Source organism: Rhinolophus ferrumequinum, chromosome 10 (genome assembly GCF_004115265.2).
Source record: "Rhinolophus ferrumequinum isolate MPI-CBG mRhiFer1 chromosome 10, mRhiFer1_v1.p, whole genome shotgun sequence".
Classification (NCBI taxonomy): domain Eukaryota; kingdom Metazoa; phylum Chordata; class Mammalia; order Chiroptera; family Rhinolophidae; genus Rhinolophus; species Rhinolophus ferrumequinum.
The window spans coordinates 55,482,701-55,508,409 of record NC_046293.1 but is presented as its reverse complement, the minus strand read 5'-3'; the positions used below and the strand labels follow the sequence as shown (position 1 = coordinate 55,508,409).

At 49.7% G+C, this 25,709-nt stretch overlaps 2 protein-coding genes and 1 long non-coding RNA gene across 4 annotated transcripts; 1 reads left to right on the top strand and 2 right to left on the bottom strand.

Annotated features, from left to right (window-relative positions):
• Nucleotides 1-3,269: 3,269 nt before the first annotated feature.
• On the bottom strand, nucleotides 3,270-16,746 carry ESYT1 (extended synaptotagmin 1). Its single transcript, XM_033117133.1, has 31 exons — nucleotides 15,776-16,746; nucleotides 14,152-14,193; nucleotides 13,844-13,978; nucleotides 13,643-13,716; nucleotides 13,453-13,525; nucleotides 13,218-13,307; nucleotides 12,981-13,036; nucleotides 12,448-12,571; nucleotides 12,183-12,359; nucleotides 11,977-12,059; nucleotides 11,661-11,709; nucleotides 11,444-11,530; nucleotides 11,251-11,343; nucleotides 10,957-11,028; nucleotides 10,693-10,779; nucleotides 9,548-9,697; nucleotides 9,058-9,213; nucleotides 8,754-8,930; nucleotides 8,509-8,591; nucleotides 8,306-8,354; nucleotides 8,107-8,196; nucleotides 7,896-7,991; nucleotides 7,525-7,596; nucleotides 7,345-7,431; nucleotides 5,392-5,532; nucleotides 5,133-5,287; nucleotides 4,919-5,017; nucleotides 4,708-4,839; nucleotides 4,527-4,632; nucleotides 4,265-4,314; nucleotides 3,270-4,083 (listed from the first exon to the last, which is right to left on the bottom strand). Exons 1-31 carry the CDS (start codon nucleotides 16,592-16,594, stop codon nucleotides 4,044-4,046), a joined length of 3,744 nt encoding a protein of 1,247 aa, XP_032973024.1. The 5' UTR covers nucleotides 16,595-16,746; the 3' UTR covers nucleotides 3,270-4,043.
• LOC117028492 (uncharacterized) lies at nucleotides 15,909-21,163 on the top strand. Of its 2 annotated transcripts, none has more exons than XR_004424130.1 (4): nucleotides 15,909-16,037; nucleotides 17,909-18,037; nucleotides 19,316-19,405; nucleotides 21,027-21,163. It is a non-coding gene; the product is annotated as an uncharacterized LOC117028492 (long non-coding RNA). The 2 variants fall into 2 exon arrangements; XR_004424129.1 differs by having other exon boundaries at nucleotides 19,313-19,405.
• On the bottom strand, nucleotides 20,989-25,323 carry ZC3H10 (zinc finger CCCH-type containing 10). Its single transcript, XM_033117135.1, has 3 exons — nucleotides 25,247-25,323; nucleotides 24,426-24,489; nucleotides 20,989-22,996 (listed from the first exon to the last, which is right to left on the bottom strand). The coding sequence occupies exon 3, from the start codon at nucleotides 22,939-22,941 to the stop codon at nucleotides 21,634-21,636; it is 1,308 nt and encodes a 435-aa protein (XP_032973026.1). The 5' UTR covers nucleotides 22,942-22,996; nucleotides 24,426-24,489; nucleotides 25,247-25,323; the 3' UTR covers nucleotides 20,989-21,633.
• Nucleotides 25,324-25,709: the final 386 nt, after the last annotated feature.

Here is a 25,709-nt window from a genome sequence, read left to right as displayed (position 1 = left end):
TGTTTCTCCATCTGACTTATTTCATTTAGTATAATGCCCTTAAGGTCCACCCGTGTTGTTGCAAATGACAGGATTTCCTTCTTTTTATGGCTGAATAATATTCCAGTTTGTGCGCGCACGTGTGTGTTTGTATGTGTGTGTATTTGTGTATATATATCACATCTTTATTCATTCATTGATTAACACTTAGGTTGCTTCCATGTCTTGACTATTGTAAGCAATGCTGCAGTGAATATGGGGGTGCAGATGTCTTTTCAAATTATAGTGTTTTCCTTTTCTTGGGATAAATACCCAGAAGTGGAATTGCTGGATTATATGGCAGTTCTATTTTTAATTTCTTGGGGAATCTCCCTACTGTTGTCCACAGGGGCTGCACTGATTTACATTCTCACTAATAATGCACAAAAGAGATTCCCTTTTCTCCACATCCTTGCTAACATTTATTTCTTGTCTTTTTGATAAGAGCCACTCCCACAGGTGTGAGGCGATATCTCCTTTTGGTTTCGATTTGCATGATTAGTGATGTTGGGCATCTTTTCAGATACCTGGTGGCCATCTGTATGTCTTCTTTGGAAAAATGTCTATTTAGATCTTCTGCCCATTTTTTAATCGGATTGTTTGTTTTTGCTATTGAGTTGTATAAGTTCTTTATATATTTTGGATAGTAAGCCTCAGATGTATGATTTGCAAGTATTTTCTCCAAGTTGGTAGGTTGCCTTTTCATTTTGCTGTTTATTTTGCTGTGCAGAAGCTTTTTAGTTTGATATAGTCCCACTTGTTTATTTTTGCTTTTGTTGCCTCTGCTTTTGGTGTCAGATTGGTTTTGAGTTCCTTTCAATTCCAGTTCCAGTCCTACCCTTACATTTCAGTAGTACCTGCCTAGTATAATGCTCCACAAATGTTATCTGGATTTCAGCCCAAGATTTAGAAAGAAAATTGACAGGTGTGTGTGTGTGTGGGGGGGGGATTGCTGCTGGAGAGAGGGCTTACTGCATCAAGAAATGATAGATGGTAATCTGATAGTGAGGGAAAACTTAGGAAAATCTGTAAAAGTAGGCAAACTTTTGCCCATCAGTTGACAAGGATTTTTTTTTTTAATTAAAAAATCCAGGAGAAAAATAGGAAAACACATTTTTGTGTAATGCTGGTAGGAATTAGAAAATTCATATACACGTAATCTCCTTAGAATGCAGTTTGGAGGACTGTATTAAAAGTCATTCAAGTATAGAAGTTGACCTACCAGTTCTACTTACCCTAAGGAAATCATTTGAGATGTGTATGAATATTTTTGTTTCTCCACAGCGAATAGGAAAACATTGGGAACTACCTGTTTCGGACAGTAGAGAATCAGTTAAATTATGGTGCAGTCATTCTACGGAATTATACACAACCATTATAAATTATATTTCCAAAAAATATTTAATGAAGTGTAAAAATGCTTATGCGTTAAGTGAAAAAAGCAGGTTCTAACATGACTCTAATTTATAAAATATGTACTCCTGTAATCACGTTAGCTTTTCCTCGTGCTAGTGACTTCACAGCCTTAAATAAGACAGCTGCAAGAAGGAAGGGAGCGACGAGCACTTGCTTCAGCTGATACTTCAGTCCCCAGCTGACTTCCGATTACATCTTGTTGACCAGAGCTGGGTCAGAGAGCCACCCCAAGTTGCAGGGGAGGCTGGGAAAGTGGGTATGCAACAAAGAGAATGGTGATTAATCCCTTGGGGCTGGCACACTGCCACCAGGAATGCTCTGGGGTTTTCTGTATGTAGGGAAGAGGGGAAATGGCTGTTGGGTAGAAAACTGTGTTGCTACATCCAATTAACTACAGCACACTGTTTGGGCCAATAAAGCCCCGTTCCAAGAGGAGAGTATTTGTAAACACCACTTAACAGTGTACCCATATGCAGTTCTATTTGCCTTTCTCTGGAAGAGCTAGGCGTCATGTATGTCAGTGTGGAAGGCCAGCTGTTTGAGAAATAACAGAAATACGTGTTTAATTCCTGTGATTAATAACCCTTAATTTGTCTCATCTTTGTGTGTATATATATATAAATGCAACAATGTATTGAATTGTCTCATCTTGTATTTAATATGTAGATCAGTACTTCCTTATGTATCCTGAACTTGAAAAGGTTGGGAAAGAGTAGGGACCCTTCTGGAATGGGAGAATTTGTGCAGTGTCCTCTAGTTTTCTGGACATGTTAATTACTTGAATTGATGAACTATGTCAAGAGTGCTTCTTAAAATCACACACTGTGAGATCCCTGGTTGTATTAGCTGAAGCCGACCAGAACAGCAAGCCTTGGGCCACGTGCCTAGTACCGAATAATAAAAGTCCCTAGAAATAGTTCCTTTGCCCTGTGTTTTGGGGGTTTTCCCACTTAGCTTCTGGGTCTGGGGGAGGACAACTGAAACCTTTTGCTTATGGACAAGGCTTGGGATCCTCTTAAGTTGGTGGGAAGGAAGTAGAGATGGCAGAAAAACCAGCAATGAGTACGGCAGAGTTATTGAGAGAAAAACATAGGAGCTGAGTTAAGTGGATGGCATGGTGTTTAAATTCAGCTTTTGCTATTAAGGTGAATTTCGACAGCTCCCTGTAGAACTGAGTTTAGTTCTTTCTCCGGAGCGTTTCCTCTCCTCCCAGTGGCCAGCATCTTAAAGTCTATACTCTTCCAGAGAAGATGATAAAGCACCCCCTATTCCACTGACCATTTTCAGTCATTTAGTCTTCCTGCGTCTCACTCTCCTTTCGTGTGGTTGGTATAACAGATGGAGCGCAGCTTCTACAGCTTGCATTCCAGGAAGGGTCCCTAAAGGAGCAGAGTTCAAGGTGAGCAGATCTGAATGGGTCTAAGACTTCTCATTTAGCTGCCCACTGGGTGGGCCTGAAGCCTTTTTGGTTATGGCTGAACATACCACTGACACTCTGAGTCTGTGTTGAGGCACAGAGCTTCCAGGTTCACTGGGTTTGGGAATTCTTTCCCTGGAGAGCCCATGAGATGATGGTCAGCAGACAAGTTGGGTAGGTAACAGACTTCATCACCGTGACTGGGAATGAATCTCACCAGAAACTCAGCAGCAGCTACTTCACACAGGTCTGTTGACCATCCTCAATGGAGCCAGCATCCTTTGTGGCTGCAGCCACAGTAGGTTCTGACCACTAAATAAATTGAAATGATTTGTGAATTGAATACAGGCTTTAGACACTTAGCACAAACACCTGATGGGTAGGCGGGATTCCCGTCCTGAAGGAAAAGAGCCATGGCTGGTTTGCTTATACTGTTTAATGTAAGATACAGTGGATTGGCAGAGTTGGTGCAAAACAGATTCAGTTCTAGTCAGTGAGTTAACAGCTGGGCACCCAGACGAAAAATGGGCCTTACTGCCCAAGGCCCTCCGCACAGCACCAGCTAGAGAGGCTCCAAGACTGAAACCTGCTACTTGAAGGCTTGGATAGAACCCAAGTGTTCCCAATTTTCAGAGTGAATCAGGAGACTGGCTGGCCCTAGTCATAGCAGGTGTAACTTTCAGGACAGGCTTGAGGAAAGTGGGAATGAGACATGGGGGCCGGGGTTGCCAGACATTTGCTGTATGCAGTGGTCCAAGAGGCTCAGAGCTTGAGTAGTTAGCCTGTCCACCCTCCCGCCCACGTGCTTACCCTCCCTATTTGTCTTTTTTCTTCACAGAATAAAGATCTTCCCAGAAGTGTATTTGGCATAAGCTAATGCCACTGCCAGTGGCCAGGCACAGGTACAGAAGGCCCTGAGGAGTTGGGAGGAAAGAGAATTTGCAGGCAGAGCAGGAAATAGCCAGCTGGGGTCCCTGCCTCAGGACCCCAGAGGATAAAGGCCGTGCAGTAAAGAAGGGGTAACATAAGGTCCTCCTCTTTGGTCAGGCAAAGGCCCCAGCATGGGCCTGGGCGGTGAGAGGGCTGAGGGGCGCAGGCTCTGCCCTCAGGCCTTCGCTTTCAGCTCATCCCACTGACGGGGTGAGGCAGCAGCAGGAGAGGCAAGGAGACAGCAGACGGGTCATCCCGGCTCCTAGGAGCTGCCTTTGTCCCTGTCAACCGTGAGGTCATACCTGTGGGAACAAGTGGAGAACACTCAGGTGGGAAGTGCACTCTGTGTCTTATGAGACACGATCCAAGGGCTTTTACACTTCAGTCAGTCGTTCAGCTCCCTTTGCATCCTTTTTTCCCTTCCTATGATTGGGATTTCTCCTACTTCGTATCCAGGCCCAGGCCCGGCCCATCAATACTCACCACTGGGCCGCACCCTGGGAAAGGTCAATCTCAGCGAGGTCCAACTGCATCTGTGTTGGAGGAGAGTGGAGGCAAGATGTTATTTTGATATGTGGACAGACCACGTCCCATCATCATGCATTTCTGGTCCCAAACCAGTGCCGAGGTGATTGGGTCACTTACAAGGTAATGTCACCGGGGTGCTTCCTCTCTAACAGGGATTGCAACCTTCATACCAGCGCTTCTAACTCTCACCTTTGCCTGCTCATCCTCGCCCTCTTACCTTCCCCAGCAGCTCACGCTCTCTTGACATGAAGGAGGAATTAGACTTCACAGAGACATCCAGCTTTCGCCGGAGGGCCTCATCCAGGGGCAATTCCCACTCAAACCTGGGGAAGGACTGCGTCTTAGGGGCGGGCATCCTTCCCAAGCCGGCCGTCTCTCCACTCAGCCCACTGACTGACCGTTCATTGAATTCGGGATTTAGGGTCCTCTTCTTCTGTGAGGTCTTCCTCTTGGTGCCCCTGTTCTTGTCTGGCAGTAGCCACAGGGACACATAGGGGTCAGGGGGATCCCGTCCATTCTGTCGAAGGGCCCTACAACAGGAGGATGCAGGTGATAAGCCAACAAGGAGAGGGATGGAGAGAAGCTGGAGGATCAGACAGAGGGTCTCACCGGCAACTGTGAACGATGCTGACCAGCTTTCGTTCTTCGCTGTAATACCATACAGTCAGTTTCACCTGGCCCAGAGGCCCAGCGGGAGCCTCAAGGGGACTGTGGAGAGATGGAGATGGGCCTGGGAGAAGGTAGTGCCTAGGGAACCTGTAGCCCATCCTTTAGACGCGTACTCCTGCCTGCCGGTATCCATCTTTCTGTCCCAGCCCTTTACCTGTCACCATGTGTTAGGCGCTGCCGGAGCTCTGGGGCCGAGGAGGTAGTCTGAGGGAGGCCCCCCCAGAGCTCTGGTTCTTCACTCAGAGATGAGGAGCTATAGCTGTGGCTGTGGCTGTGAGCTTCCACTCCTGAGTGCTGGGATACCAGGATCTAGGAGGTAAGAAAGCTGTAAGCCAAGCGGGTTCTGCTCCGCTCCCTCGCTGAGGACCCGGCCTTCTGTTCCCGCCAACCCCCCCACACCTCCTGGCACTCACCCCCAACTGTGCTCTCAGTAGCAACTGCCCTTGACCATTGTTGAGTGTAAACCAGCGGTCCAAGCAGAGCCGGTCAGCTCCGAGGAGCTCCGAGACGGGCAGGGACAGCGAGCCCAATGTGCCAGTCCCTTCCCCCCGAACCTGTGGAGCAACAGGACTGTGATCAACAAAGGATTCCATCCTGGTGTTCCAGGTCCAAACGCTGGACTCCGCGTTTCCGTCAGAGACTCCCCTTTGTGAAGGCAGGGAAGCGCTGGTAACAGCTGCTGGTCCCGTCGCTTCCCTTCCTCTCTTAACCAGAGTAGACTATACTATCTTTCCTTCCTAAGCTTTCACAAATTATACCGGTAATACCTGCACGGGGGAAGAAAAGATAGTAAAAATGGAATTAAATTTGAAGTAAACGTTCTCTGCCCACCCTGCTCCCATTTCCATACTCCAAATGTTTCCTTTGTTTTAACATAATTCTAACTAATATGCCTATATCTCTATTTCCTGATTTGTCAACTTTAGTATCCACTGGTTCCCTGCTATGCAAGAGGAGGAATTGAGCTCATTTATATCTCTACCTCTGCTAGTGTTAACAGTTACATTATTTTAAGTTCTACTGCTTTTTATTAATGTAATTCTCTACTTACTGTTCTGTCAACTTAGCAGGCATTTCTTCACTGCTCCGTAAGATGAGGAAGTCAGCACTCCTATATTACCTGTCACCTCTCCTCTCCCTACCTCCCATACTCTTCACTTTTGGTTCACTCTTCAACCCACTGAAATCTAGTCCATTTATGCCACTGAAGTTGCTGCAAAGTCAGTGACCTCCTAGTTTTCAAAGTCAATGAATAGTTTTCTTTCCTTTTTTTTAATGAATAGTTTTCAATCATCTAATTTGACCTCTCCTTTGGCCACTTGCTGTCTTTTGAAACACTTTTCTTCTGGTGTCCGTAACCCACTCTTTCACGGTGAGTGTTCCCCTGCCCTGGCTACACGTCAGGCCCTTCGAAGGCTCTTCTTCCTCCATCTGCCCTTTCATTGTTACGGGGACCATCGTGTCCATCTTTCCACTCTGCACGCAGCCTACTAGATCTTGTTCACACCCTTGACTACAGTTGCTACCTGTTGCTCACTCGTGATGCTCAAAGAGAGGGAGAGGGAAGAACACCGTAATAGGACACAGATCTACCTCCTGGATGGCTGGCTCTCCTTGGATGGCCCTCAGAGATCTCAAATTCAAAAACTCCTGTTTTGTGCATTCGCTGTGGTGGCAAGGGCACCTTTATCTGTCTAGCCACCTTCTCCTAAAAACCCGGGAGTCAGCATCTAGGCTGTTCCTTGTTTCTCTTTCCCCTCCAGGTCAAAATACCCACCAAATACCATCTGGCCTTTGTCATTGTTTGCTTCAGTTACTCTAATAGTCTTAACTGATCTGCCTGCCTCCAGTGGTTTACCCTGCTCTCAGCATGATCTTCCTAAAGTGCAAATCTGGATATGTCACCTCTCGTTCTTTAAATGTTTCCCTATACCTTCAGGATAAATCCAAGTTCTTAGCATAATATTCCACAGCCCCTGTGATCTTGTTCCTGCGTTCCTCTCTATAATTGGCCTTCTTTCTCCTCCATTCTTTTCTCAGCCTGAAGTGTTTCCCTGCCCTTTGTTTTCTTGGTTAGATCCTATTTACCCTAAAGCTCAGGGGTCATCTAAGGATGTCTTTCGTAATATCGCCACTTTTCCCTCTATTCTGAGTTAGAATAGAACCCCTCTTTCTCCCCCCACAGTGCCTTTTATCTCAGCAGTTACCAGTTTGGAAGTATTCTTTGGTTATTTTCCCCCCAAAAAAGTGTCAGCTCCATAAAGATGAGAACTAGAACTTTTATCTTCGAATGCCCTGTGCCTGGGGTTCAGTGTCTGGCCCGTCGTGGGAATCTGCAAAATGTTTGTAGCATGAATTTATAGTACCTGCAACTCCAGGCTCTCAATGTTTGGTTTCCTGATGAGAAAGGAGGCACTCTCGTCCCAGGTGGGCGCTGCAGTCTGGGAAACAGTCTGGTGGAGATGAAGGGTGATGATGAGTGGTTGATATTCTCTGCTCTAGTCCTCTTACCCTCCCGTTTGTAGCCCTGCAGCATTGCCTAATACCTTAGTTTTATGAGAAGTATCTCCCACAGTGATAACAGCATAAGGGCTGGGAGGCTTGGTACCTTTTCGGAGCTAGAAAGAGAATATTATGTTAAATATTGAATATTTAGTACTTAATTAAAAATGGTCTTAAATTTGAACCACAGTAGGCAGATCCCCGCTCCTCTCACCAATTATATCCACAGCCAGGGGCCATGTCCTCATTATCACTCAACAGCCACCACCCTCCTTGAACAGATAATTCTTCCCACCCCAGCACCACCCTGGGAAAGAGAGGAATTTGAAATTTACTATTCCAAATACAGCAGGAGCATCCAGACCCAAGGGGGTAGAAGGGCCAGGGAGCTATGGATGTGGGGAGCAGATCTCACCGGCAGGTCCTCAGCCCGCTCCACATAGACAGACAGTAGGGCCGCCGCCAGTTCTGCACTCTTCTGAGTCTGGATCAAACTGTTCACCCGTAGCACCTGGGGGAAGACACACAGGAGGTGGGCGAGTGGGGCCTGACACCCTGAGGCCTGGTGTGCGCCTTGAAAGCTGACAGAAACGTTCATCTTGGCCCCTCTGGGGGCCCTTCCTTACCTCCTCTAACTCAGCAGCACTGGGCCGGGGGGTCAGACGCTCCAGACGCAAGTGCAGGCGGCCAGATGGGACGTCCTCCAGGGTCAGCCACTGTGGTAGTGGGCAGGGTTAGGACTTGGGGGTGTGCGGACAGAGGGACTATGAGGATGAGAGTTGGGTCACGATCAGAAGGGCTTGTGGGTTCTGACTCCACGCTCACCTCATCAAGGAAGCCAGTGTTTAGGACCGCGGTAAGGCTCACTTTACACCTGTGGGGAGAAAGAGTAAGACGAGGTACACGGTCAGAGCCAAGTCTCTGTCCCCCTGAAGCAGACTCTGAAGGCCTGTGGAGACCCCGCCTATTACCCCCCGTCACCCCCCCCATCGTCACCCCCGTCACCCCCCCGGACCCCAACCCCTCACCTGCCCAGAAAGTCGTCCTTGTCCAGGTCCTTGTCAAACACCTCGACCATCAGCTCCTGGCCTGGGATGGAGGTGACGATCACCTGGTGGAGAACATGGTGCGGACAAAGCACATTCTCTCCGTCTCTTCTCCAAACGACTAGAACCCCATTCAATCACCTGAACTCGAGCGTTCTGGAACCGCTCTCAGAACTATGGGGAAGAATGGCGCAGGGCTGGGAGGATCCTAGCCACTCAATTCTGACCTCAAAAACCTCGTTCCAGCGGGGATTGAGATCTTCCCGAACAACACGACTCCGGAAGCTTCGTCCTGCCAGCTTTAGTTTGACGTACGGGTCTGACTTGCCCTTCACCAATCCCCCCAAAAAACGGTCTTTAGCAATCAGGTCCTGGGCCTCTAATACATGGATCCGAAGCACATTCTGCAAGAGGGGCAGACGGGCACCAGATGGCAGTCAGAGAGGAACTGGTCGGAACCAGCCCTGAAACAGGCTTTGCACACGTACGGTGGGCAAACAGACCCTAGGTCCTTTCCAGATACAGACTCACCTCTGTCCCAAAGTGACTGTCCGGAGTGGTGTGACAGGGTCGAGGGGGTGCGTCCACACTGCTGCCTGTCATGAGGCTCTCACGGTCCAGGTCCCCAGCACCAGGAGTACCAGGCACGGCGGGGAAGTGCACTTCTGATGAATCCAAGTACAAGATCTGGGAAGAGGAGTGTGATTGTCCAATCAAAGAAGTGCAGCTAGCCACCAGCAGGCCGGTATGTGGGTGCTGGGGCCGCAGAGCAGGGGCGGTGATGGGGAAACCAGGTCTCTGCCTCAGCTGGGCTCATCTCTGAGGGGTTCTCTCCACATGCATCCTCCTCATACACCATTTCTTCCCCAGTTAGATCTACAAACGTTTTTTTTGTTGTGCCTGCTAGGTACTTCCACATATATGAGCTCATTTAATCTTAGAGGCTTCCCCTTCCTTATTTTTAATACCAAGGAGCCCACAAGGCCTTTCCCCACCCTCAGCAATTCCTCCGTCTCCATACCCTCATAACCAGTTTCATGTAGAGCCTGGAGTTTGTGCCAGAGCTGCTTAGCTGGAACCACTGGTCCAGGGTGAGTTCAGAGGCAGTCAGCAGGCGAGCCAGAGGCAGGGTCAGCGCCCCTAATGTCAGGGCCCTGGAATCATCCTTCACCTGTAGGCACAGGAGGTGATGTAGTGAAGAGATTAGGGAAAAGGGGGGCATCCTGGGGAAATTATAACATGGCTCCACCTCATTCTCTGTGCCAATCACAGACCTTTTGCTACAGTCTGGGCCATCTGTTTACAGTCCTTTGCCCACCCCACGGCCCCTTCCACCTGTGCTCATTCTGCTCCCATTACCTAGAAAGTTCTCATTCTCCTCCTCAGCCTGTTTAAATCCTACTTATCCTTCAAGGACCATGTAAAATCCTATTTCCTTCACAAAAGCCCTCATTACTCCAGCCTCTGTACCTTTCTCTGGCCATCGTTAGCACTATACTGTGGGCATTTTACTCCTGCTGGTTAATATTTAATTGTTCTTGGATGGTTTTATATATGTGTGTCTTGTCCATGAAACTAGCCAATAAGCTTCATGAAGGCAAATACTGTTTAATGCTTTTTCTATGATCTTTAAAATGCTAGGTGCCTAATAAGGTACTCAATATGTTCTTTCAAAAAAAAATAATTTTGAGGCATAATTATATATCATAAAATCACTTATTTTAAGTGTACAATTCTCAATTATAAAAAAATGATTCTTGCGGCGGCCGGATGGCTCAGTTGGTTAGAGCGCGAGCTCTCAACAACAAGGTTGCTGGTTCAATTCCCACATGGGATGGTGGCCTGTGCCCCCTGCAACTACAGACTGAAAATGGTGACTGGACTTGGACCTGAGCTGTACCCTCCACAACTAGATTGAAGGACAACGACTTGGAGCTGATGGGCCCTGGAGAAACACACTGTTTCCCAATATTCCCCAATAAAATTTGTTTTTTTTTTAAAAAATTATTCTAGATAGGTGGTGAACAGTAGAGAGAGAGGGGGAGGAAGAGTCTAGGTAGGTGAATTGAAAATAGAGATCAAAAGAGAACATGGAGAGGAGAAATGGTACACATCTGGGAAGACAGGCTAGGGTATTCGGGGGCGGGGGATGGGTGATAATCTCACCTGTACATCAAGCTCTTGGCTTTGAGGGTCTTGCAGGAAGAACCGGAAGGCCTCCTCCCACACCGGGCTGTTGGTGCTGTACACAGCCTAGGGACGTGCAGGATTCAGGGGCATGCCACAGTACCATTCCTGTTGCTCTGAAAGCGCTTGCCTTCATAGGCTTTCCAAAGGGAAGACTTCTGGGGACTGTTCTTTTCCCAGGAACAGTCCTCCGTCCTCCATGCCTCAAACACATGATACCTCTCAACACATTCTGGTCCTCACCTTGCTCTCTCGGGTCACATCCTGAATTGACAGTTGTACCATGGGGTTGGGTTCCTTGTTCCCCTTCTTCAGCTGTGGGGAGTAGAATTCAGAAGTCACTATCGTGGGTGTTTTTGTTTCAGTGAAGGAAGGTGGGCTGTTACCAGAATCTCTTCCCTGAGGTGGCTCTGATACCCTCCTTGGAACCCTGTTACATGTTGCTGCTTCTAGAGCAAAGCAGGTAGGGGCAAGGGAGGGTGTGGGAATGCTGCACCCAAGGCTCCCTGTTTACCCGCCCTCAGAAGCCACACTCACAGGAAGATCCTGGGCCCGATCCAGATAGACAACTAAAATGGCAGCTGATGGGGGCTCTGGTCGGGAGGAGACGCCTCGATTCCACTGTAGAACCTGCAGGGGTGGCAGCAGTCAGACCTTGCTCCCCGCAGCCCCCTGGACTTCCACATACCTGTATCTCCCCTGCCAGCTTTCTGCTGCCCATGTTGGTTACCTGCTCCAGTTTTTCTGCATCTGGCAAAAGTGACAGCCATTCTAGCCTCAAGTGAACTTGGCCTTGCCCGCCCTGTAGAGGGAACCACTGAAGGGAGGAGTAGAAGACAGTAAGGTGCAGTAGAGATCAGACACCCACCCAACCTCATCCCCGCCAATGTAGCAGCTTTTGTCTGCTGAACGGGTGAGACCACCCCCACCATCTTCTCTCAACTTACATCATCCAATACTCCAGCCTGCAATACCTTCCCTACATCCAGCTTCATTCTGGGGGGGGGGGGGGGGGGGAGAAGGGGGAAAGGGGAATGTCGTAATTAGCAGCATGTCATAGGCCCTCACTCACCCACATAGAAGTAACTGTCAGATCTCAGATTCCCTTCTCCTTACACTCAGGAGGTGGAAGGAGGTGTGTGTGCATGGTGGGGAGTTGGGAAGGAAAATGATACACAATTCCCAGGCCCAGAAAAGGATTAGAATTCCCTTTGTGACCTTGGTAGCACTGGGGCTTTAGAATCCTAACAGGCAAAGTCTCACCTGCCCAAAAAGTCATCTTTGTCTGGATCCTTGTCAAACACTTCCACCTCGACCTCCTGACCTGGGACCTCGTGTACGATCACCTGAAGGGCACAGCGGGGTACGGGCTTCATGGGCTGCGGCTGTGAGGATCATCCAGGCAGCACCTTCTCTCAACCCCCCGAGGTCTCCCCATGTCACACAGCCCCACTCCTCAGCTCTCCCACCTCATAAGTCTCTCCCCACTGGGGGTTTAGTTCCTCATCGATGACACGACTGCAGAATGTCTGGGTGCCCACTCGCACAAGGGCATAGGGATCTGATTTGCCCTCAATCAGGCCCTTCACATATTTGTCCTTGGAGCTTAGCCCTCGAGCAGCCAGCAGGTGAATCCTAATAATGCCCTGAGGAGAGGAACCGGATAGTGAGAAACTAAGGGCCCAGCACAGGATTTCTGAAAGAAGAAGCTATTTAATGGGGGCGAGGCCATACCCTGGGAAGAGGGGAACGTAACTGGGCCACATCATGAAGGTCAGGCACAAGGGGCACCAGTAATCGGTTGGGCAACACCAGGATGGCAGCGATGGAGTCCATGATCATGGTGTCAGAGAGTGAGCTGAATGGGAGAGGAGAAAAGGAGGTGAGGGTGGCCCCAACTTCTAATATCCCCCCAACCCCAACTAGGATTCCCACAACCAAGAGAAGGAAGTCCTTTCTTAAAAATCTTTTTCTGCTACTCTTCTACCCTAATTTCCCACCTACTGCCCTGCCCCTTCACTTCCATCCCAACTCTTCGCTTTTGCTTCTGCTGAGCAGACTTTAGCCCTCTTCATTCTCTACCAAAATGCTGACTCCCCCCACAGAAGACAAATCACAGCATGGTATTTTTCAGGGGTATTTGTCTTATCACCCCAGCTATCGTCAAGGCTCCTGAAGGGCATCACTGCATCTTTTACTGCTTCGTAACCCTTAAACTCCCAAGCCAGGCTGGAACACTTAGCAGGTGCTCAGTAAACCCTTGATACCTGAGTCCTGGGATATCCAGCAGGTTGGTCATCCCTGTCCAGTTGATATCCAGGGTCTGGAAGGAAAGAGCAGGGGGATCAGGACAGAACATATGGTGACGTCGTCACCTCCAGCCAACAGTTGCCAGAATTCAGCCTTCTTGTCAATTCCCTCCTCCATTCCCCGTAGCTGGCTACACTCACCCTCCCTATCCTGTTTCCCCTGCTTTCCCATCCCCCCCCAACATTTTCCCTTACCGGGCGTCGAATAAAGAACATTGACACAGCCCCCACGATAGGAATGTCTCCGATGAGTGGCTCAAGAATCACCCTCAAGACACCATGTAGCTGGGACAAGAAGAGAAGATCAAAGCCTTTCCTCAGAAAAGGCACTCTTTCCGTCCCCAGACTTCCCCAGCCTTGGTTTTTCCAACCTCCCACTTCCTCATATCCCAGGAAACTGAGGGCAAAGTCTCCCTATTATGGGGCCCACCTGCATGCCCTTGACTCCCGCTTTGCAGAAATATTTCTTCACTTCCACATCAATCTGCACATCACCTACATAGCTGGTGGAAAAGAGAACAAAGGTTAGTACTAGGCTGAACTGGGGGTCAGAGGAGTGCAGTAATCAGAGTGACCAGGATTCTGCTGAAGGGGAAGTAGGGAGTGGTGAGTGGTGGTACCTGATGTTCAAGTCCAGCAGGATCTGTTCTTTCTTCTGACCAGGGTGAACTTTGACTCCTAGGATGCGCAATGGCTAGAGAGAGAGGAATTTTTGAGGGAGAGGGAAAGGAAAGGGTAGAGTACCTCAGCCCCCCCCCACCCCCAGTCACCACCTTCCCTGTCCCATCTTCTTTCCATTACTTTCCCTCTTATACACATACCTTTTCACCCAGTTCCACTCGTGTAAATGTAAATGTTTGCAGATGGGGGTTAGATCCTCGAACAGCTGGGGCCACAGTTTCAGCTAACAGCTTCTCCATATACTGGCCCAGGAAGGGCCAGACCTGGGCCACAATCTGGGAGGAAGGACAGCCAGTTATAGGAGAGCCCAATCTTCCCTCGAAAGTCAAGCTCCTCCCCACAGAGAGCATTGGGGACTAGGCTGGGGCTAGAATTGAAGTGTGGCAGGGTCACACAAGAGGAATGAACCCCCTTCCCCCCTCATGAAAAAAATTAAGACAACCCTCACCTTATTTAGCCATTCAGCCTTTTCCACATCTGGGAAGCTGACCTAGAGGTGGGGACAACAGAAACAGTGATGAGCACACCCACCCGCCACCTGTGGTTTCCCACTAAGATGCTAGGATACCCACAGAGGAAAGGAAACATAAATGTGACAGGACCTCCTCACAACCAGGGGTGGGGGAGGGGGTGGGGGTGCTGAGATGTCCTGAGATTTCATTCCTCCACAAGGTTTGGGGGCACTGAGGTCTCTCTGCCTAGGGGAGCTGGTGGGTGTAGGCCACACAAAGTTGGTTTGTGGATAGCTCAGGGATGTGAAATGACAGCTGCTGAGGCAGAGAGGAGGAGGGAGGAGAAGGGCACATTCTTTCTGGAAGGGGAGGTCCTGCCAAAACAGTTTGAGGAGGAAATTCTGGGATTGGAGAAGGCCTGGTTCCTTTTTGTAGCCTTCCCTCCTCTCCTCTGCTGGGGCTTCTATACCAGTAAAGTGAACAGGAAAGCAGCTCCTTGAGTCAGGGACCGGCAAGGAGAACTATTTAGGCCCTGACCAAGATTTTTCTTTCTTTTTATTAGTGTGAGTCCTTTTACAGGAAAGGACACCTGTCCCTTGTACTAGGCAAGAGGACTGGTAGTTGCTTCTGGGGGATTAGTTTCCATGTTGAGGAGTAGGAGGAACAAAGACAGTTGCTACCTGGACTACAAGTCCCCTGGGACCATTTCTCCCCCTCCCCCCTCTCCAGATCCAGCCCTGGGAGGCATGGCTGTCTGCCTACTGCCAACTTTGGTTCCCCTCTCCTGCCATTGTCCCGCTAGACTGGCACCTCTGCTGGGAGGAGCAGGGAGGGACCGGGTAACGGGCTCTGCAAGGCCTTAGAGAAGGCTTCCGGCCCCCCACCAAAGGAGAGAGGTATAGAGATAAGGATCCCGGCCCCAGCCAAGCAAGCACAGCCCACAGTCCGGAAAAGGGTGGGGCCGGCCAGGGGTGGTGGAGTGTGGGCAGCGGGCACTGCAGCAGTCGCACTCCCCTCCCCCCCTTCTTCCAGCAGCCGTCTGCGCTGCGCTGCGCTGCGGCCCGGCTGCCTGAGGCTGGAAGGCGGCGACGGCCGGAGGGCCGGTCCAGGTGCGGGGGCTTGGCTGGGTAATGCTCCTAGGGCTGGGTCCCAGCAAGTCCCCAGGGATAAGTGCGGAAAAAGGGACAAGAACCTAACGATCTTGAATAAGGCGGGGGAAAGTCTTGAGGAGGGCAGGAGAGACGAGGGAACCCTCTGAGCGGCTGCGGGAACGGGGATTCCCAAGAGCAGCAAAGGCGCAAGTGGCACTAGAAGCGAGGAGGGGCTTGGCTGGGAGGGAGAGCCAGGGCTGAGTTAGTACTGCTCTTGACCAGAGAAAGAAGTCCTGATTCTGTGGAAGGATCGGGATCTGGGCGTGCGGAAAAGCAGGGGGAGGGAAGGTGGGGAGCGTGGATAGTCAGTCCCAAAAGACAAACGGCTAGCCGGGCGAGAGCGGAAAGTCTGGGCGGGGCCCATTGTACCAAGGTGGGGAGCTGACTTGAGGCAGAGGGATGAAGAGCCCTAGAACTGAGGGGCTAGAAGTTGGCTGTGCTGCACTGAGGATTGAGAGTGATCGCTCACCCAGGCAGGTAGCTCTCGATGGCTCATGTAGAGTGTCTTCGCCGTGAGCCGCTCCTCGTCGTCCAGCAGCTGCCGCGCTACTCGAAGGCTCCGTTCTTTCTCGTCGCGGACCCGGCGCCAGCCCAGGTAGAGGGCGAGGCCGAAGAGCACGAAACCCACGCTGAGTCCCATTGCCCCAGCCAGGTACACCGGCACCAGCACCAACAACCGCCGCCCAAACGAAGTCAGCACCGCCAGGGCCTCACCCGCCGCGCCTGGGCCGGTAGGTTGGTTCTCCGAACTCAGGTCCGGCTTTGTGTGAACAGCGGGAGGCTGGTCAGAGGGGTCGGAGGGAGCAGAAGGCTGGTCCACGGGGCTGGGGCTGGAGCCGTCTCCAGGAGAACGCTCCATGGTGCCACCTCTGGGAGGACCAGTCTGATGCAGAGACCCACTCTGCAGGTTGCCTAGTATTAAGACCCGCTGCCCCAGCACAAACCGTAAACCCCAAAATGGGGGAGGGACTTCAAGCCACGCCCTTTCTTTCTGACGGTTTGGGTTGGTCCGCGCCGCATAGATCAAGGTGGAGTCAAAAGACCGAAACCCCGCCCCTCTTCCGCCGGGAAGAGAGAGGGCTCCGGAGAGGTAGGACCTGATTGGACCAGAGTGCCAAAAAGGGAGGCCTGGGATGGCGGGAAAAGGAGGAAAGAGGCTAAAGAGCAGCATGGGATTGGCCAGAAAGAGAAGACGGCATAGTGTACCATTTAAAGAGGAGAGGCGGGACCAGGAACTCCCCCACGTGGGATTGGAGTGCTTGTGGTATGACGTCACGCAGAGCTGCATCGCCAATTACTCGGTTTTAGAGGGAGCTAGAATTGCAAAGTTAAGGGATGGTGGAGGGTAAGGGTTCCCTTCCACTCCATTCGGTTTGGCAGAATTTGGTCTGAGATTCCTACATGTTCATTTGTCTGCTTTCCCGAGTTTTCATATTCTAAGCACATTCCTTCAATTTTTTAATTTTCCTGGCTCTCCTTACAACAGGAAATTGCCCTATTTGGAATGAATGTGGTCCATAACCGACCCTGCCTGTCCTGTCCCCAGTCCTTTACCTTGTCTGTGCAGTGTAACGACAGACGCTTGAGAAAATTGGAGAATACAATAATTAGAGTTGAGATAACCCAACCTTCAGGGAAGAGGGGGAAAAAGCAGAATGACTAGGAAGTGAGGCTTTATTTCTATTTAGAAATCTTCAAGAGCTAGTCCATTCTATCATAGAGGGCAGATTAAAACTAAATCGGTTCCAAAAGGGGGAAGGGGGGCTCAGTTGCAGCAGAAATAATTATATTTTCCAAGAATTTTCTGATCCTGACAACTACTAGGACACTAAAATGAGAAACCAAGAGTAATGCGACAACTCCGTTTCTCATTTGCCCTTATTAGAAGGAAGATTTGGATACAGTCAGATGTAGAACTAATGCAGTTATACGTTGTACTGTGTAAGGAAAAGTACAGGGTACATTGATCATGACCATTGTTACTAGTTAACGGGACTTAGAGGTGTAGTCCCAGGTCTTAGAAACTAGATTAACTGGAAGCCCAGGAGGGAAAGTTTGGTCATAGATGATTACCTCTTAATGCTGTATTTGTGGGGCTTATTGTATTACTCTGTTTGATGCAGCAGGGGAACTAGGGTTGATCTTTGGGGAAGACACTACATCTGCAGCTAATAAATTTTATCTGGCTCTGCAGCTCATAGATTTCATCAGGCTGTGCTTCATCAAAGCTGCTTAAAATCTATCCCTGCCCAGCCTTCTTCCCTTAACCTTCAATTTTTCTCACTTCCCTTTTTCCACTTCCCTGAGGCTATTTAGACTGCTTCATTCAGTTTGTAGAACAGTATAAGGAACAATTTTCTATCTGCCTAAGTCCTTCATATTCTGAGGTGAGCAGATAGAAAAGGAGCTCAAGGAATTTGGAGGAGGTAAGAGTTATCTGCTCGCCAACTGATGAAGCAGAACTAAAGGAGAAAAATGGATGAACCTCCTTAGAAGGTAACCTCTCTGTACATTGAAATTTGCCAAGTATTTAGGCTGGGATATAGAGAGGGTGACCTATGGGGTTCCTTTCCAAACTTCTCCCCTTTTTCACCCCATCTAGATAATCAGACCCTCCTACTGAAGACGGTACATGGGGCACAAAAAGCTCATCCTCAGGAATGTCTCTTCTCAGCTGGGTCCCAGGAGCCACACAATCAGCAGCTGCAATGCACCAGAACCAGTAAACTGGGTGCGTCCTGCCCACTGACAATTCTGCTGCCCAGGTGCCCCCTGGTGGTAAAATGGGTAACAGGAAAAAGGATGACCATTTGTTAGAAGAAACGTCTAAATGAGCAAAAGTACTGAGACTTCCTGGATTTGCAATCTGCTTTTATATGTAAACTACGATTGCCTCCTAAGGGTTTGATGCGGTAATCTGGTCCCAGCCCATTCTCCACGATGGAAAGGGCAACAGGACTGGAGATTTCCTTTGTATTATTCCTAGCAAGTTACAGCAAAATAGTGGTCCCATTTGTTGGATGGCTCTATCATTAGAACTTTTGTTATGCCAAGTCTGGAGTCAGACTGCCTGAATAGATGCCTGGCTCCATTCCTTACTAGTTGTGGAACCCATAGCTGATTTCTCTCTTTAAGCCTGCTTTCTCCTCTGCAAAATGGGTACAATAATAATACTCATCATGTCAATGAGCTATTGCATGTAAAGTGCCTCGCACAGTGCCTTGCCTCCTACTAAGTACTCAGTAAATGTTAGCTATTATTCTAGAATTCCCTGTTTATTTCCTATGCAGCAAGACAGGGCCTTTTCCCCATTGGGCAGCCCTTCAGATATTTGAAGACATCTATTGGTTCTCTCCTCAGTCTTCTCTTGTCAATTTTTTTTCCAGCTGACCTCCTAGTTTGTCAATGGTCCTCTTTAAAAATTACATTTAGAAGAATACACAATACTTCAGGAATGGTTCCATTCAGACAGACATGGAGGAACTGCTATATTTACAATGCATGACTCTGGTTCTGTTACCCTTATGGAGCTCCTAAAAAGGTGCCTAGAACATAGCAGGCTCTCAGTATTTATGAATTGACATAAGGACTAAGATTTTGATTTGTTGTAGCCAGTTGGGAGTCCCATGTTGTTCTCATGTGAATTATTGCTAATGTAGATCTCTGCATTTGTTCCTTAGACAGGCTCAAGCAATTTTTTAGGGGGAGGGTCAATCCAAATGGATCCATATTGACCCCTTGGATTAATTTAGTCAATCCAAGTTACATACACTTTCAACATTACGTAGTACTTGTGTTACTGTTGATAACAGAGCTGTTCATGTTTTCATACAAAGGTTTTTGTTTTAAATAAAACATAACCCTTGGGTATATCACTAGAGACTAGAGATTTCTCTAACATGAATGCGCTAATCAACATTTACTAGGCACAAATGTTTAGTTTGGATTTCACCAAACTCTACTGCTTAATTGACCCATAATTATTCTTTTATCTGTAATGACTTAGCAGGTGAGAAAGAGGAAAACAGCTCCTGACATCTGGGAACTGGCCTGACAGAGCTAGGCTTCGGAGTTCTAAGGGGCTGACCTGGGCTCACAGGTAGGAAATGGTGCTCTCCTGTTGAACACAGTCTAACAAAACACCAACTCAGAACAAGGGCACTCAGTGAATGTGGTGAAGTGAGGCAAAAAACAAGATCACTTCACAAGTTTGTTTAAGCACAAAACAAGGTGAGTGTGCAAACCACAAAATAGCAAACGTCCCCCTCTCCCATCTAAAGAGTGACTGGTGCTTCATTACCAATTAGAGCTTTGCTTCACTCTAGTCTGCCCTTTTTATAGATAAGATATCCAGTCATGACATTATCCCTGCTTTATGACAGCACCCAATCCAGAGTGAAGCCCCATTTCCTTAAACCTTCGCCCAAATCAATTAACCCAAGTCCAACTCCTGTAACCCCTTTCTAACACCCTCTCGCTGAGACACTGTGGTTCCCCCTGGCACGATCTCTCCATCACTGCAATGAGCACTGAACCCAACTCCAGGTGTATTCCTGGTAGTCTTTAGCTAGAGGAGATTAATAACGGACATACAATTTGTACAGTCTCCTAAATCTACCTCGTTAGAGATACTTGGCAAAAAGAAAATAAAGTTAGTGTGTCAGCATTTGGCTGGGACAAATTCATGTTGGCATCTAGGATCACATTTGTCTCTAAATCTTCTTAAACTATCTCTTTTAATAGTCCAGAATTGTGCCAGAAACTCCACAGTTAGCTTATCAAGGTGTGGTTTCTAAAAAATGCACAAACAATATTTCAGTATTTGCCCATTTTTAGTCTTTAGACCCTTTTTTTTCGACTGGACTTGATCTAGCCCACCATCTTCCAACCCCAGGTATAACCTGAGTGATCAACCGGACATGAGAACAGGAGGTAGCAAGAGATATATTGGGGGGAGAACAACCCAGGGTCACTTTCTCTACCCCCAAAGCCACTGTCCCTTTAGACTAGACACTTGAATTGTTTCCCCTATATCAGCCATGAGCTGAGGAGGTACTGAGGCTTGGCTACTGGGACCCTCAGACTTATTGATTCTTAATTGGGTTTAAAACCTCTGTGGTCCTATGTGGAAGCAGAGGGAATAAAAAGGGATGAACCCTGAGAATCGTGTTCCCAGAACTGTTCCTTTCTCAGCACCTCCCAAGCCTTGGACTTAAGGCATTGGTAACTGAGGAAAGGATGGGGTAGGAAGGATATTAACTGCCATCAATAACAGAGAGTAACCGCCACCCGCCCTGCTCTGTTTGAATAGGGGAAAGATCTGTCAATACATGTCCCATTCCCATTTCCCACGACATCCACCCTCCTTAGTACCTGCCTCACTAAATGACCCTAGGAGCCCTGGTTACTAAGGCAACCTGGGAATAGTACATGCAGATAGAAACCAGAACAGATGGGACTATTTTTAAACTAGACTAGGTGGCTCCAATGCTTTTACCCCACAAAGTGCCTTCCCCAAAGTCCCATCTGGTCTTGTTCTGGGTCCCTACCCTTCTTCACTGGCCTCCGTCCAACCTTATTCAAGCTCTGTGAGCATGGAGTCTTTATCCCATTTTGGCATGACATCTATTTACTGCTCCCATTTTCCACACAGGATATCTAAGCAAGTTTTCACTGCCTCCATTTGTTAAAAATAATTGCTTTTTTATTTCTTTGGAAAGTGGTGGGCCCTGCCTCCTGGATTTCCAGGCCAAGCCAAGGTAACGAATGCTCCCCTAGTCTTTGGGCTGGAGTACTATGGTCCCCACCTTCCCACGGGCCCGGGAGCAGTTCCTGTATTGTCCAACTCAACTGGGTCCCAAATTGTCTGAAGGCTCCTATCAGGCCTTCTCTCCTGGTCACCCACTTCCCAATCTTTCCTGGCTTTCCCTCTGGGTGGGGTATTTTTTTTCTTCCAAAGCCAGTGCTAGAAACTGTACTGTGCAGAAAAGAGGACAAGACCAGGTATGTCCCCAACTTCCCATCAGGGGACATACAGCCCCTCAATCAGTCCTTCCTCTCTGCTGGCTTCAGTCTGCACTCCTACGCAAGCCCCCTCTGTGAGGCTTGAATGAAGATGGACAAGAGGACCCTCATAAAAGGGAGGTGAGAGAAAACCCACCAGCTCAAACTTGCCTCCCTTCTCGGAGGCAAACTCCTTGAGTCACTTGTCCTAGTTCTTGAATGAGCCCTTCAGACAGGGCCTGGGAGAGCTAGGCGAGGGAATGGGGAAGGGCCCCTCGACCCCAGCCCTGGGAGGCTATACCAGGGGAGTGTCCATTCGCCCCATCAGTGTGGCATGGCTGTGATACGCATGCTCTGGGAAGCGATGGGGTAAGTCACCATGGGAGTGGTGGTGTGGCTCATTGTGATTCCTGCCAGGGGTTGGGCCATCGATACAGCCACAGGGGCCACAGGGGCCACAGACACAGCCACAGGAGCCATGGAGACTGGTGGGGGTGCCATTCCCTGGGCAATTGTTTGAGCCAGAGCAGCTGACAGTGGCGTGATCTCTGGGTTCAAGTGTGGGGGTGGGGGTGGTGGAGCAGCAGGAGGTGCAGCATTAGTTGGGGGAGCAGCTGGAGCTCCAGCGGGGGCCACCAGTTCTTGCTGAGACACGGGGCGAGGCTGTAAAGCCTGGCTGCTGAGAGTAGTGTGAGTCTGGGCAATGCCATGGTTAAAAGTGGCAACAGTGCCCACGGTAGGGGCCAGAGTCTGCTCAGTCGCTGGTGCAGTGGAGCTCAGGGTCATGACCTTGGCCTGATTCCGGAACTGGGCATTTTGTTCCAGGAGTACCTCATTGGTAGCCAGAAGGTTGCTGACCTGCTTCTTTAGCTCCTCTACCCGCTTCCTGAGCATGGCATTCTCCTCCTCTAGCAGTCTGCACTCCACCCCTCGGGGTGGGGCTAGGCTATAGTCATACGATTCAAAATGGGGACCATCTGGGGGGCAGCAGCCACCTCGCCGGCGCTTGGGGCCTGGCTCATGGTCCTCAAAGCCCCTGTCAGGGAGGTCGTAGATATCATAGAGATCATGACGTCGTCCTGGGGGGACTGGGCCTGTTGAGCCCCCACCACCAGTGCTTCCTCCACCCCGAGCGTCAAACTCAAAATCCCGTTGCAGGTGACGGAACTTGCACTTGGCTCCTCTTTGGCAGTCACCCTTGAGAAAGTCCCGGCAGATAGGGACCTCCTCCTTGCCATTTGGTAGGTCAGCTGGAGAAAGGCCCAGGCCTGCTGCCACTTTCTGCCTCAACCGAGGGGGAAGCTCTCCTGTCTTCTTATAGCCGTCCTCATCCTCCTTGGAGCCATGGATGAATCGGCAGTTTGGGCGACTACACTCCTTGTTCTGGAAGTCATGGCAGAAGATGAACTCATTTTTGCTTACCCCCAAGTTGGACACCTCACTCATGTCTGGATGACGATAGCGGCAACGCTTGCCTCGCTTGCATACATTCCTCAGGAAGTCTCTACAGATGGCATCTGAGCTGGCCCCGCCACTGCCTGCCCCTGTCCCACTGGCCTCCTCGCTGCCACCGCTTCCAGGGCCTCCACCGCTGTTCCCAGTGCCGTTGGCATAGCTGTCCCGATCAGGCATCCTGGTCCCCCCCAATTCAGGGCTTTCTTCCTTTTCTTGCCACCCTTGGTGACCACTAGGAAAGAGGAGAACTGTGTCAAACAGGAGTCCTCCAGAGGCCACTCTTCCTAACTATAGAGTAGGCCGTCTGACGAGAGGCAGGACAGAGAGGCAATGGCTTTGGCGATGGAGAAGCTAAGGGATGAGAATTCTGCCTGGACTGGCTGACTTGTCAGAAGTCCCGCCCAGGCCTTTGTGCACCTGGTCTGGGTGGGAATGATTCACACTTGCTGGGCTAATGGAGAAGGGAGGGAGCTGGGGTGAAGCCACTTCGTCTCACTAATGATGACAGGCCAAGGAGGGGGCAGGGAGAGATAGTATTGGATTTTATTTCCCCTTTGAACTGACCTTATTAAAGTTGCGGAAGTGAAATTAAAACTGCTGTCGGCGTCTGACTAGGTTAGGAGAAGATTGGGAATCGTGGCCAAGGTGGGCTGGTGAGCTACTAGGGCTGTGGATAATGAGATACTGATGACAAAACTTCCCTTAACCCCTTTTCCGTGGGATTTCAGATGAGGGCTCTGTCACGTATCATATCTCTAGACCCAGGAAATCCTGAGTGAAGAGACTTGTGTCACCGGCTTGAGGTCAGTCCCTAAACTTGTCATTTTCTCAGTATTCTCTCCCAGCTCACCACCACCATCAACCCCAGTGTGGTCAGCCCCCACCACTCCATTTCAGGGGAAGAGTTCTACAGTGACAACATCTCCACTTATAGACTCCCAAGAACAAAACCATTTGTGACAAGGTCAAGGCAGGAGGAAGGAGTTAATTTCATAGGAACAAGTGACCTTACTTCGCCCATTCTATCCCCTCCTAACCCTCCATGGGAAGATACCACTGACATCTAACCACACCACTCCTCACCCCATAAAGATCCTCTTTATTTATAGACTCTATAAAAGCTTTTAAGTCTCATCTTTCCCAAGAGAGCTCTGGAATGTCAGTCCACTGCCCTGGTTCTAGCCCTCCCCTCACCCCACCCCCCACAGGACTGTGAGTCCCTGCGACCACGTGTCTGACCTCCTAAGCCTTTCCCAGGCAGTATTCAGGCTCCCCCTGCTGTTCAAATAGGAGAACTTCATATTGTTTCCCCTTGAGTATAAGGGAATCTTTCCAATTTCTCTGGCCTTCATCTCCCCCCAGCCATCGACCCCATTGCCTAGACTTTGCCTCTAGATCGCTCTAAAATGATCCAGAGGACAGAGTTACAAGAGAATCTGTAAAAGAAGAGGGGTCCTCCTCCTCCAAAGGGAGATAGTCCCAGAATAACAGAAACAATCCAGGAAGAGTAGTAAATGATACAAACTTTTACAAAAAGGGAAATGACCTGGTGAAAAATAAATGCCACTATCCAAGCCTAACCCACGTAGCAAGTCCCAGCAGACGCAGATTGTCAGATATGATACTCATCCCCACCCAACTCGCCCAGGATTGTTCAATACCTGAGGTAGCTCAGGTGAAGTCCGGGGCTCCTGTGGGTCTCCACCTCCACATCACTGCTGGGTTCTGAACAGGAAAAAAAAAAAGAGAGAGATTTGGACGGGAGAAAGGGTAAGAATGGAGAACTATAGGGTGTTGTTACAAGAAAGACTGACAAAATGGCAAGAGCTCTGGGCACATCAACATTTCCTCAGGGTTCCAACTGAACTTCACCGGTCAAAGGGAGAAGTTGCCAGAACGAATTTGGAGAGCCTAGGAGGACGGGTTGGAAAACCAGCTCTGAGCGAACAAAGGTGAGGGGAGCCCTGCCTCAAGTTGGAGGAGGATGTGGGGGTCAGAGCTTGGCCTAGGGCTGGAGTTAGGAACTCTGAACAGGGAGCAATGCAAGGACAGCGACTGGCAGTGCAGTGAGATGACAGATTAGACTTGGAGGCGGTGATTATGAAGCTTCGCAACACCCCAGAGTTTGTGAAAAAAGTCCTAGGAGTTTCCCACAGCAAATCTAGCTTGGCAGGTTCTGTACAGTGCCACAGAGCTCAACCATGGGACAGGTGAATAGGACATTAAGGGAGTACGAAGTGAAGCAGGGAGAGGGACTCCAGATGACATCAAGCTGAGGGGATGGGCAGGGCTGTGACGTCACGGAGCAGGCGTTTGCTCGGGAAGCGGGGTCAGTCAGAAAAAGGGCTCGGCCCTGGGGCATGAGGAACAACCAGCTCGGTCCTGGGGGGCCTTGTGTAGCCCGGCAGAGCCCAGCCGCTGGGCCGGCCCCGACTCCTCCCCTCCGGGCGCGGCCTCCACCTAAGTCTCCCGCCTCCCTCACCTGCCGCCGCCGCCGTAGTTGCTGCTGCCGCCTGCCGGTCCTCTAGCTTCGACAAAGAGCTGCCCACTCTATCGCCCTTCCGCTTCCTGCGGAAGAAACGACACTCTAGCCACCAGACCCGGAACTATACTCTATGGTGTACGAAATACTGGCGCGACAAGCCGCAGGAAGTCCCAGCAAGCTTTGCGTGTCACCATGGCAACCCAACCCAACAGCACAGTAAAGGACCCAGAAAGTATAATTTAACGTAGGCCTAAACACGGGAGTAGGGGCGGAACCACGGTTTGCCCATAACCGTCTCGACATCTGTCCCCAGACGTCCATTACACCCTTTTCAGGATGATCTACCCATACTTTTTAATTAACTCCCGAGGGCCAGGGACCAGATGTTGGCTAGGGGTGTAATCAACGCCCCTTCCCGCCCCCAATGTAGCCTAATGCAAGGGCCGACTGTACTGATACA